Raw genomic sequence first — 10,691 nt, 5'->3', positions numbered from 1 at the left:
CCAGGAGAAGTACAGCCTCAGAATAAGCTGTCTCAACAGGTAAAGGTACTAAAAACACAAATATTTTAAAATATGTTTATTATGTATTTTATGTTGAATACTTCAAGAGAGAATTACCATGATTTCAAAATGCCACCCCTGGATTCAATAAATATCTTTTTATAATTACACTTCATCAGTATCCAGAAATGTAGGTAAATAAGTCAGCTAAAGAACAAAGCCGGTAAAGCAGCTCCACAAACCACAAGTCTCAGGGCTGGGGGCCACGCGTGGTCGGTTAGGCCACTCTGCCTGCCGCCGCGGCTTTTAACATGATTCACGTGTTTCCATCACCTTCGGGAGCACAGCATTGCAAGATACATTAGACTCCTGCTGCTGAAAAGAATCTTTGATGTCTTTAAAAAAAAAATCAGCTTACTGCAAAGAAATTCAGGAAGAAAATCCCAGGACCCTTGGTCAGAAGCTCCCAGGGCTCGTGCCCCTGTGACGCACACGAAGCTATGAGCCAGGCTACGAACAGTGCTCTCCTAATGGAAGACGCTAAGAAGCAGGCAAATGAGGGTTCTGCAGGCACAGGCTGGCCCTCCAGCGTGCCGGTGCGGGCTCCTCGTGTCAGCAGCTAACCACCCCTACCTTAGCCAGCGTTACAGAAGCAAAACATTCAGGGTAATTATTTATCACAATAAGCGTAACTGTTCTTTTGCCTTCTACAATCAATCACCTTTGAAATGCTACAAGTGGACTCCGGCTGTGGGCTGTGGGTGTCTTCTGGGCTGAGAAGGTGCAGGTGCACGTGGGAGAAGCTACTGATTGACCTTCTCAAAGTACTCCTTGGATGCGGTTGGATGCGGCTTGATCTGAAAATATGAAAAGACATTAGCTGCATGGGTAACAATGACTTTAGGATAAAATAGTCTCAAAAGTTAAGCTGAAAGCTCCCAAGTTTTAACCTGAAGTTCTTTTAAGTCTCTAAGATTGTTTTGTTTCTTTTCAAACACATGGATGAAAGTTACATTAACAGCCTGCCTGGTCCCTGGTGGGCCCCTCACACCCATTCAACCCCCATGGCTACACCCACCTGCACCTGGCCTGCACCCTGCTGCTAAGGGAAGCCCCCTGCTGCAGACACCCCAGGCCAACAGCCCCCACAGAGGACCTGGGCCCTCTGCGGGGTCCTGCCGCTTCTGGGAAACAAGAGCGAAACCTCACCGTGGGAGACTCTGGCGTCCAGTTCGCTGGGCAGACCTCCCCGTGGGTCTCCACATACTGGAAGGCCTTCACCAGGCGCAGGGTCTCCTCCACGCTCCGGCCCACTGGGAGGTCGTTGACGCTCAGGTGCTTGATGATCCCATTGGGGTCAATTATGAAGAGGCCTCTGCAGCAGAACGGACCCGTGAGAACCCCGGCAGCACCAGAACAGGGCGGAGACCAGGCCGCCCCAGCGCTCAACACGGGACTCCCTCGGCTGTACCGGAGGCGGCTCTGTGTCTCACTGCCGGCGGACACTTTAACAAAGGCAGGACTGGACCGGGTCACCGGGGGAACATACATTATGGTCAAGTCCACGAAACCGCAGGGGGCATGGTTACCCTGCCTCTCCGTGGTTGGGATGCACGCTTTGGGCTATGGGGTCAAATCCTGGCAAGAAGCCACGAGCAAGGGCGAAGGGACAGAGATGGTGCACTATCTGTGGTTCAGAAATATTTCGCAAGTGAATGAGTTCTCGGGCAACGAAGAGGAAAAATCCCACAGGAAGATCTGCAGCAGGAAGCCAAGCCCATCACCTAGTAAGGCAGTGGCCCACCAGGCCACAGGGTCAGAGGTCATTGTGTCCGTGTTACCACCTGGGGGAGTGGGGCTGGGCTCTGAGGCCTCACTGGTCCTGGCACCTGTGCCTGGAGGGCGGAGCCAGCTGGAGTCTGCAGGGCAGAGGAGAGCTGGGACGAAACAGTTCCCTGGCTTCCAGAAGCCCAGTGCTAGCCGCCACAATATTGCAACTGGCAGGGGTGTAACTGCAGGATCGGCGAGGACCCACAGAGAAGAGCACCCCGGGGGCGAACAGCAACGCCTCCCCCGCCACCACCAACTCTGCAGGGCAATCTCCTCTCAGGCAAAAAGCTCCACGCCTCGTGCTGGAACTCCAGAGAGGACCCAAGAGGAGAGCAGGTGACTCTGAACAGTGAGGACGAGGCCGGGGGGCGGGCGGGTGCTGGGTAGCAGGCACCAAACACTCAGGAGTCACAGGCCGCTGTGTTGCACGGCACAGTGGGGTAACTACAGCGCACAACCACCTAGCATGGGTGTGTACAGAACTGGGAGAGAGGGGCCGGTGGGCTGCACACAGGAGAGCGAAGGAGAGGCTGCCCACATCGAGCAGTGACACTCTGCGCACGTGCCCGAACACGGCGCCCAAAGGCTGCCCTGACCCCATAAGGAGCGTGGTATTACACGTCCACCAACAATGCCTCAGGAGATGGACTTTCTGGGGCCTCCAGGAAGCACCTGAGCAGCTCTCAGGGAAGGGGGTCTCACCTCAGAGCGAGCCCGGGGCCCTCCAACAGCACGCCATAGTCCCGGGCTATCTGCTTGGTTAAGTCCGACAGGAGCGCGATGTTCATGTGGCCCAAACCGCCGCTCTGAGAGAAATGCAAACAGGGGCTGTCACACTCCCACACGGTGGTGCTCCAGGCCCACGGTCAGGGCGGCGAGTGACGGGACGTGGGCACGGACAGCGGGCGGGCTCCGCTCTCCACTCTGTTTAGCTCACTTCCTCCCTGCAGCCGTCCTGAAGTAGACCAAATAACCACCCCCAATTTATAGAGGGGCAACTGAGGCCCCCCAAGGTCAAGTAAGGGCAGAGGCAGGAATGAAAGCGGCTAACGTAATTCCTAAAGCGAACTAATTTCTCAAACACAGACGTGGAAGAGCGATGACAAGAAATCGCTTTGATCCTCTGAGCCACCCAGGGTCTGCAGAGGGATGGCCCAGCCGTCTCGCCGCCCTGCTGAGCCTGTCTCTACTGCTGTTGTCCAGTAGGAAGTGCAAGTATAGTTGGCAGGCAACAGGAGGTACTTCAAAAAGTTCATAGAAAATGACAGAAAAAAACCAGCTTATTCTGAAATCCACGCACGGTTTTCTCCGAATATGCACTCTGGGGTAGGCATCTGCCTGAGATGTCCACACCCCAGATCAGAGTGCTGGAACCCAGTCCTGACTCTGTTTCGAAGCCAGCTCCCTGCTAATGCTGTGGGAGACAGCGGAGGACGGCCTAAGTGCTTGGGCTCCTGCCACCCATGTGCGAGGCCCAGATGGAGCCCCTGGCTTCCGCCTGGCCCAGCCCTGGCTGTTACAGTTATCTGGGGAGTGAACCAGCGGACAGAAGACCCCTGACTCTCCCTCTAGGTCTCTCTGCCTTTCAAACAACTAACCGTGCTTTGCACGGTCTCTCTCGTTTCTCTGATCCCAAGGGCAAAGGCCCGCGTGCGATGCCATACCTTCCGTGGTGTGTTGATCCAGGCGAGATGGCTAAAGTGGGAATCCACAGAGACGGCGACAACTTCACAGTTCACATCGTGAAACTCATTGGCTTTGTCACTAAAAGCGACAATTTCTGTAGGACACACAAAGGTGCTGGGGAGGAAGGAGAGTAATTCTCAGCAGAGCTTCAGAGTGAGATGTAAGATGTGAACAAGCAGTCGTCTAAGACCAGGAGTGAGACAGGCAAAGTGGCTACCGGCCTCACTGCATTCTAGTCGCACCACTGTCCTTTATCCCCTGTTTAAGGAACTACATCAAAATTAGGACGCGTCCTAAGAACAAAACAAATTATATTGAACTAAAGTAGCTTGGAGTGGGTATGGCACAGCAGTTAAGACACCACCTGGAGATGCCTGCACCCGTATCAGAGCACCGGGTTCGAGTCCCGTTCTGCTCCCTGTGCAGACCCCAGGGGCAGTGGTGAGGCTCAAGTAGTTGAGTCCCTGTCACCCACATGGGAGACCTGGCTGAGTTCTCAGCTCCCAGCACCAACCCAGCCCATTGCAGGCATTTGGGGAGTGAACCAAGGGATAGGGGATTTCGTTCTGTTTTCCCTCTGCCTTCCAGATAAACACTTAGAAAAGTAAAGTAGCTTTATGAAAAAAATTCATTATCCTTTTTTTTTTAAAAAAGATTATTTGAAAGGCAGAAAGAGACAGACACACAGAGACAGAGAAACAGGCCCTTCTGTCTGCTGGTTCATTCCCCAAACGGCTGCAACAGCCAAGGCTGGCCAAGGATTGAGCCAGGAGCCAGAAACCCTATTCGGGTCTCCCATATGGGTGGCAGGAACCCAAGCACTTGGGCCATCTTCTGCTGCCTTCCCAGGCATATTAACAGGAAGCTGAATCAGAAGTGGAGCAGCCTGGACTCAAACTGACAGGTACTCTGATATGGCAGGCAGATGTCCCAGGCAGCAGCTGAGCAAGCAGGCCGCCAGCAGTAAGAGTCAGGCAGAGTGACGGAGTCAGGCGGGCAGTGGCGCTGTGCGTGCAGCAACGTCAAAGGACACTCACAAATCCAGAGGGTAGAAGAACAGCACCAAGTACTTCCCCTTGAAGTCATCGAGGCTTAGGTCTTTGAACTCGCCGTTGACGACGGCTGTGCCCTTGAAATAGGGCGCGGGCTGGGTGACTGCGGGAGCGCGGTGCGAGGGACCTGGAAGGCAGAGACCCACCCGTGCACGTTATCATTCGCTACACCAAGCAGCTTTGTGACTGCATTTAACCTTTCCTGATAATTGTCTACTAGCATCAATCAGTTAAGAGAGTCAGCTACAGGGTGGGTGCTGGCACAGCAGCGAAGGCGCCCTTGGGACATAAGCATCCCAGCTCAGAGTGCCCAGTGGGAGTCTCAGCTCCGCTTCTAATGCACCTGCCCACCAGTGCACACCCGGGGAAAGCAGCAGGAAGTTCCTGCCCCCATGTGGGAGATCAGCATGGAGGTCCCGGCTTCGGGCTTCGGGGGTTTGTGGCCATCTGGGGAGTGAACAGCAGATGGAAAATTTCTGTTTCTCCTCCTCTAACTCTGCCTTTCAAATAAACAAAAATGAATCTTGTAAACGAGAACAAAAAAGATAATAAAGATGGAATTAAGAAATGAGGCTGGAGAATTCATCCAGCTCTGGTTCCCCAGGGGGCAGACGTGTGGCCTAGCAGCTAAGATGCTCCTGCAGGGGCTGGCGCTGTGGCCCGGCGGGTAAAGTTGCTACATGTAACACCGGAATCCTATATGGGTGCCTGTCTGTGTCCTGGCTGCTCCACTTCCAATCCAGCTCCCTGCTATGGCCTGGGAAGGCAGTGAAGATGGCCCAAGTGCTTGGGCCCCTGCACCCACGTGGGAGACCTGGAAGAAGCTCCTGGCTTCAGCCTGGCCCAGTGCTGGCCACTGCAGCCATCTGGGGAGTGAAGCAGTAGATGGGAGGTTTAAGTCTTTCAAATAAATAAATCTTTTAAAAAACAAACAAGCAAAAAACCAAACTCTCTTACAGAGTTTGTTCCTCAGCCAGGCTGAGGCACAGAGGGTTAAACTACCACCTGTGATGCTGGCATCCTACAGGAACACTGGTTCGAGTCCTGGCTGCTCCACTTCCAATCCTGCTCCCTGCCAATGCTCCTGGGAAAGCAGTGGAAGGTGGCCCAAGTACTTGGGCCCCTGCCACCCACATGGAGACCTGGATAGAGTTCCACGCTCCCGGTTTTGGCCTGGCCAGCCCTGGCTGTTGCAGCCATTTGGCAAGTGAACCAGCAGATGGAAGAGCTCCTCCTCTCTCCCCGTAACTGTGCCTTTCAAATAACATAACATAAATCTTAAAAAAAAAAAAGATACTCTGTTGCACTTTGTGTCCCGCTGGGAACGCCTGGATTCCACCCTCCCTGGTCCCCGACTCCAGGCAGCAGAGATGGTTCAAGCGGCTGAGTTCCCACCAAGCACATGAAGACCGGCACCGAGTTCCTGGCTCCCGGCTTGAGCCGGCCCAGTCCCAGCGGCTGCCGGTACCCGGAGCGACCAGCAAACTGGAGCTCTCTTTGTGTGTCTCTCTAACTCCTCAAATAGTTAACTTTGAAGAACTTGACTGTGCTTCAGATTCAGTCTGGGTGAGATGGGACGAATGGCACGGAGGAAAGGTGCCTGCCAGGAAGGCGAAGCGGGCAGACGAGGCAGGCGTGCTGGGCCAAGGCCAGGCTGCTGAGATCACAGGGCCCCGCGGCGGGGTCTGACGCAGGAGCAGGAGATAGCAGCCAGCTGTTTCCAGGAAGATTAGACCGGGGAGGGAGGGAGGGAGGGAGGAGCAGGGGGCGGCAAGGCCGCCAGGTGATTTCCGTTATCTCCGAGAGCGCGGTGTCGAGGGGAGGGGCGGGCAGAGAGAACAGGAAGGAAGGAATGGATGCAGGGGATGTGCAGGTCCAACAGAGGTCCCACATCACAGTGCGTGGCATGGCCAGGAACAGAAACCGATGGCGCGGGTCGGGGCAGGGGGTCAGGACCAGTGGAGACCCCTGGGCGGCCAACGCTTTTCTTCTTTTATTCATTTATTTGAAAGAGTTACAGAGAGAGATGGAGAGGGAGAGAGAACCTCCATCTGCTGGCTCACTCCCCAGATGGCCACAGCAGCCAGGGCTGGGCCAGGCCAAAGCCAGGAGCTTCTTCCAGGTCTCCCACGTGGGTATGGCAGGGACCCAAGCATTTGGGCCATCTTCCACTGCTTTCCCAGGCCATTAGCAGGGAGCTGGATCAGAAGTGGTACAGCAGGAACAGACGCCGGCATTGGAGATGGGGGCTTTATCCTCTCTGCCACGGCGCTGTCCTGTGGCCCGTCAACACTTTACAGGCAAGTACCCTTTATTACATCTGCTTGGCAGAAGTGGTTGGGGCTCAAAACGTCTGCACAGACAAAATAGGCCATGTTGCGGGTGGGACCCAGGTCCGAACACACAATCCATTTACTTTTCATGTGTATCTTACACACACTAGCCTGAAGTTCCTGTAATGCAATAGGGTTTTTGTATTTTTTTTTTTCATTTTTATTTATCGAGAAGGCACAGAGAGAGACAAGACACAAGAGAAAGAGAGCTATCTCCCATCAGCGGGTTCACTCCCCAAATGCCCACAACATCTGGGACTGGGCTGGGCTCCAGCCATGAGCCAGGAACAGCGTGGGGCTCCCACACGGATGGAGGTATTGTCACTTGAGCCACTGCTTGCTGCCTCTAGGGGTGCACAATGACAGGAACCTGCACTTGGGAGCGGAGCCGGGACTCGAACCCAGGATCTCCAGCACGGAACATGGGCATCCAAGCCGTGGCTTGATCACTCACTACAAGCCTGGCCCCGGACGACAGTCTTAACAATTTCGTGCATGAACAAACTAGTTTCACGGAGGGAGATGCTCCCTTGTGCTGTCATGTTCTCACCCAAACAGCTTCTGACTTTGGGATTAGGGACGCCTGACAGTGTAAGAAACCTTTCAAAGCTCCATGGAAGTTAGTGAAACTTCTCGGAACCTTTCACGAAGACTGCTGAAGCCCACCTCCCCCCAGACTGCATCATAAATGAGCCAGATCCAGGGCAGGAATTTTATCTGAGGCCGACCTTGGCAAAGCCACATCCTGGGTGACTGCATATCCCAGGAAGAGCTCGGAGTCGCTCAGCTCGCATCCGGCATCTGCACCCCCGGGTCTCACGGGCAGCCCTCCCCTCACCCCCGCCACACACAGCAAGCCCAGAAGGGTGCCCCGCCATGCCACTCAACACGGGATTAACAAGGGCAGTTCACCCCCGACCCCGGCTTACTCTGACAGCGCCTGGCAATCACCTAACCAGCCTTTAAAAGCCACTGCAGCCTGGTGTCCCCCCCAGACTGCCTTCCCTTGTCCCGGGTGGGACCGGGGCAGTGCTGTGGTCCCGAGCTGCCCCGGGGAGCCTAAGGCAGGGCCCGGGAGTATGGCTGCCTCTGCCTGAGGCCACGCAAGGCACAGCACTTACTGGTGCTGAAGGCGAGTTTTGCTCCAGACCGCAAGATGTGTGTCAAGCACAGTGTTCCGGAAGCGGCAGGCCTAGGGGCTGCAGAGGCAAGCCTGCCCCGAGGAACGGCGCCCACGTGCCGGGCGAGCTGCAGAGAAACGCGGGGCGTGAGTGTTTCAGGCATGGTGACCAGGGCCAGCGACCTTGAACCAAATGCCAGCCCCCACCCCCACCCCATCCCACACTCTAAGGGCATGGATAACTGTCCCTCTGCTCCCTCAACAACTAAGACCGGAGGGCTCAGGCCCGAGCCGGGGTGCAGCCCTCCCCAGCAGCACCTGCGGCGCCCCCCTCCGGGACCCGCGGCGAGCAGGCCCGCAGAGCAAAGGTCGGTCCCCGGGAGCGCGGGCAGGCGCGGACCCCGACACGGACGAAGGCCGTCCGTCACCCCTGCCCATCCAGCCCAGCGACGCCTCCGCGGACGGAGAGGAAAGCGGGTCGCAGACGCGAGGCCGCCCTCCGTGAGCGCCGTGGACACTGGACAGCGGACGGCCGCTCCGAGCTGGGGGCGCCGCGCAAGAGCGGCCTGCGCAGGCGCACGGGGCCTGCCCGGGGCGGCCTGCGGGTCAGTCCCTGTCCACTCCTTCCAGGGGCAGCGAACACCCCGCGGGCGCACGGCCGCGCGGTCCTCTCCGGGAAGCAGCTCCCGGAGCCACCGCGACGTACCCCCGCCGGTCCCCCTCCGCAGCACTCACCGGGGCCCGGAGCAACCTAGCCACAGCAGCCGCCATCTTCAGTGCACGCGGGAGCAGCGGGACGGCCGGAGACGCGGGGAAGGAGGGACCTTGCGGGGGCGGGACTTCGCGTGGGGGCGTGGTCTAGGGGCGGGGCGGGGGCTGGTGGGCGGGGCGAGTCAGCCCCGGGAGCCGCCCCCGCCCTGCGTTTGCTGATCTCGCCGGAACATTGCCTTCCGTGCCGTGGATTCCGAACGCTGTCTTCCTAGCGGTCCGCGCGTGCTGAGGAGACCTCCGGGCGGACAGCCAGGGGTTATTTCCGTATTTCCCACTGATTCTGCCTGTGGACCTGGCGTGGGGACCCTCCGCTTTCTGTGAAGTGATCCCTTTCCTGTCTTGGCCACAGGCGAGACGGAGTTTGTTATGAACGCAGTTTTAGCCTTGCAGGCTCTGTTGACCCCAAAGCCCCTGGGAGCGCGTGCGAGCTTCCATTCTGGCCTCTTCTCCGAATGAGGAGAATCGGAACACATTTAGACGTTTGTCTGTTGTTGGTGTGTGCGGCCTGGTCCAGGGACGGGGATGCCACTCGGGACTCCTGTGTCCCCAACCCGAGTGACCGCATCGCCGTCCCCGCTTGGGACTCCCGTGTCCCCGACCCGAGTGACCGCGTCCCCGTCCCCGCTCGGGACTCGCCAATCCGAAGGCAGGAGCCAGGTGCTTCTCCTGGTCTCCCATGCGGGTGCAGGGCCCAAGCACCTGGGCCATCCTCCACTGCCTTCCCAGGCCACAGCAGAGAGCTGGCCTGGAAGAGGAGCAACCGGGACTAGAACCTGGAGTACCGGCGCCCCAGGCAGAGGATTAGCCTAGTGAGCCACGGCGCCGGCCGTGCACAGACCTTGAAAACACATAGCTCGGTGGAAGAAGCCAGACATGAAAGCCCGCCTACCAAGTGTGGTGTTTCCTTTTATATGAAATATCTAGAATAGATAAAGGCACAGAGACAGAAAGCAAAGCGGTGATTGCCACGTACCAGGAGGACTGGGGACCGGCACTGATGCTGCAGTAGATGGGAGATTTTCTTCTGGGGTAACCACAACGTTTTGGAGTGCACAGAGGTGGTGTCAGGAAAGAAGAGACCGAGAAGCCAAGGCCAGAGCAGGTTTGTTCAGAATAAAGCCTGGGAGGGGCTCACTCCCAGGTGAACGCACACAGAGAGGGAGCCTCCTCCCTTGCAGACTGGTGGTTCGTGTACAAAGTGGCGGGAAGGGGCTCGGGGGTCTAAGCTGAAGCTGGGCTGCAGAGACGGAGAGCCTGGGCTCGTTCTGAAGGTCCTGCGGGACCACAGTGTGAGCTGGGAGCACTTTGGGCTGAGGCTGAGGCTGGGCTCTGGGGCCGAGCTGCCGACTGGGGGGAGAGAGCTGGAGGAGTGGGGGGAGCTCCGGCTGATGGCTGGGCTCTTCAGATAGTGCTGTGTCAGGCTGTCCAGGCAGGGCAGGGCTGGCCAAGGCAGGGTGGGCTGTGTCAGCAGGGCAGAGAAATGGGGGCCTGCTTGCTGTATGTATGGTAGGTGAGAGGTCAGTATGGATCCAAGGCTTTTTTGTCCTTACTCCATCAGGTGGTGGTCATACAACATTCACAACATTGTGAACTTGACACTGAATTGTTCTGTTTAAAATAGTTAATGCCGGGGCCAGCACTGTAGCATAGTAGGTAATGCCACCACCTGCATGCCAGCATCCCACATGGGTACCGGTTCTAGTCCTGGCTGCTCCACTTCCAATCTAGCTCTCTGCTATGGCCTGGGAAAGCAGTGGAGGATGGCCCAAGTGCTTGGGCCCCTGTGCCCACATGGGAGACCCAGAAGAAGCTCCTGGATCCTGGCTTCAGATTGGCCCAGCTCTGGCTGCTGAGGCCATCTGGGGAGTGAACCAGTGGATAGAAGACCTTTCCCTCTCT

General features: G+C 57.1%; 1 protein-coding gene across 1 annotated transcript; it reads right to left on the bottom strand.

Moving 5' to 3' along the window:
• Nucleotides 1–61: 61 nt before the first annotated feature.
• Nucleotides 62–8,814, bottom strand: PRDX3 (peroxiredoxin 3). The gene is made up of 7 exons (XM_002718686.6): nt 8,757–8,814; nt 8,023–8,149; nt 4,554–4,695; nt 3,495–3,630; nt 2,533–2,636; nt 1,210–1,375; nt 62–857 (listed from the first exon to the last, which is right to left on the bottom strand). Exons 1-7 carry the CDS (start codon nt 8,790–8,792, stop codon nt 804–806), a joined length of 765 nt encoding a protein of 254 aa, XP_002718732.2. The 5' UTR covers nt 8,793–8,814; the 3' UTR covers nt 62–803.
• Nucleotides 8,815–10,691: the final 1,877 nt, after the last annotated feature.

The sequence above is a fragment of the Oryctolagus cuniculus genome, chromosome 15, assembly GCF_051225735.1.
Source record: "Oryctolagus cuniculus isolate XC-2025 breed Fujian yellow rabbit chromosome 15, ASM5122573v1, whole genome shotgun sequence".
Classification (NCBI taxonomy): domain Eukaryota; kingdom Metazoa; phylum Chordata; class Mammalia; order Lagomorpha; family Leporidae; genus Oryctolagus; species Oryctolagus cuniculus.
Note: the sequence above shows the minus strand (reverse complement) of the source record. Positions and strands in the feature narration are given on the sequence as shown.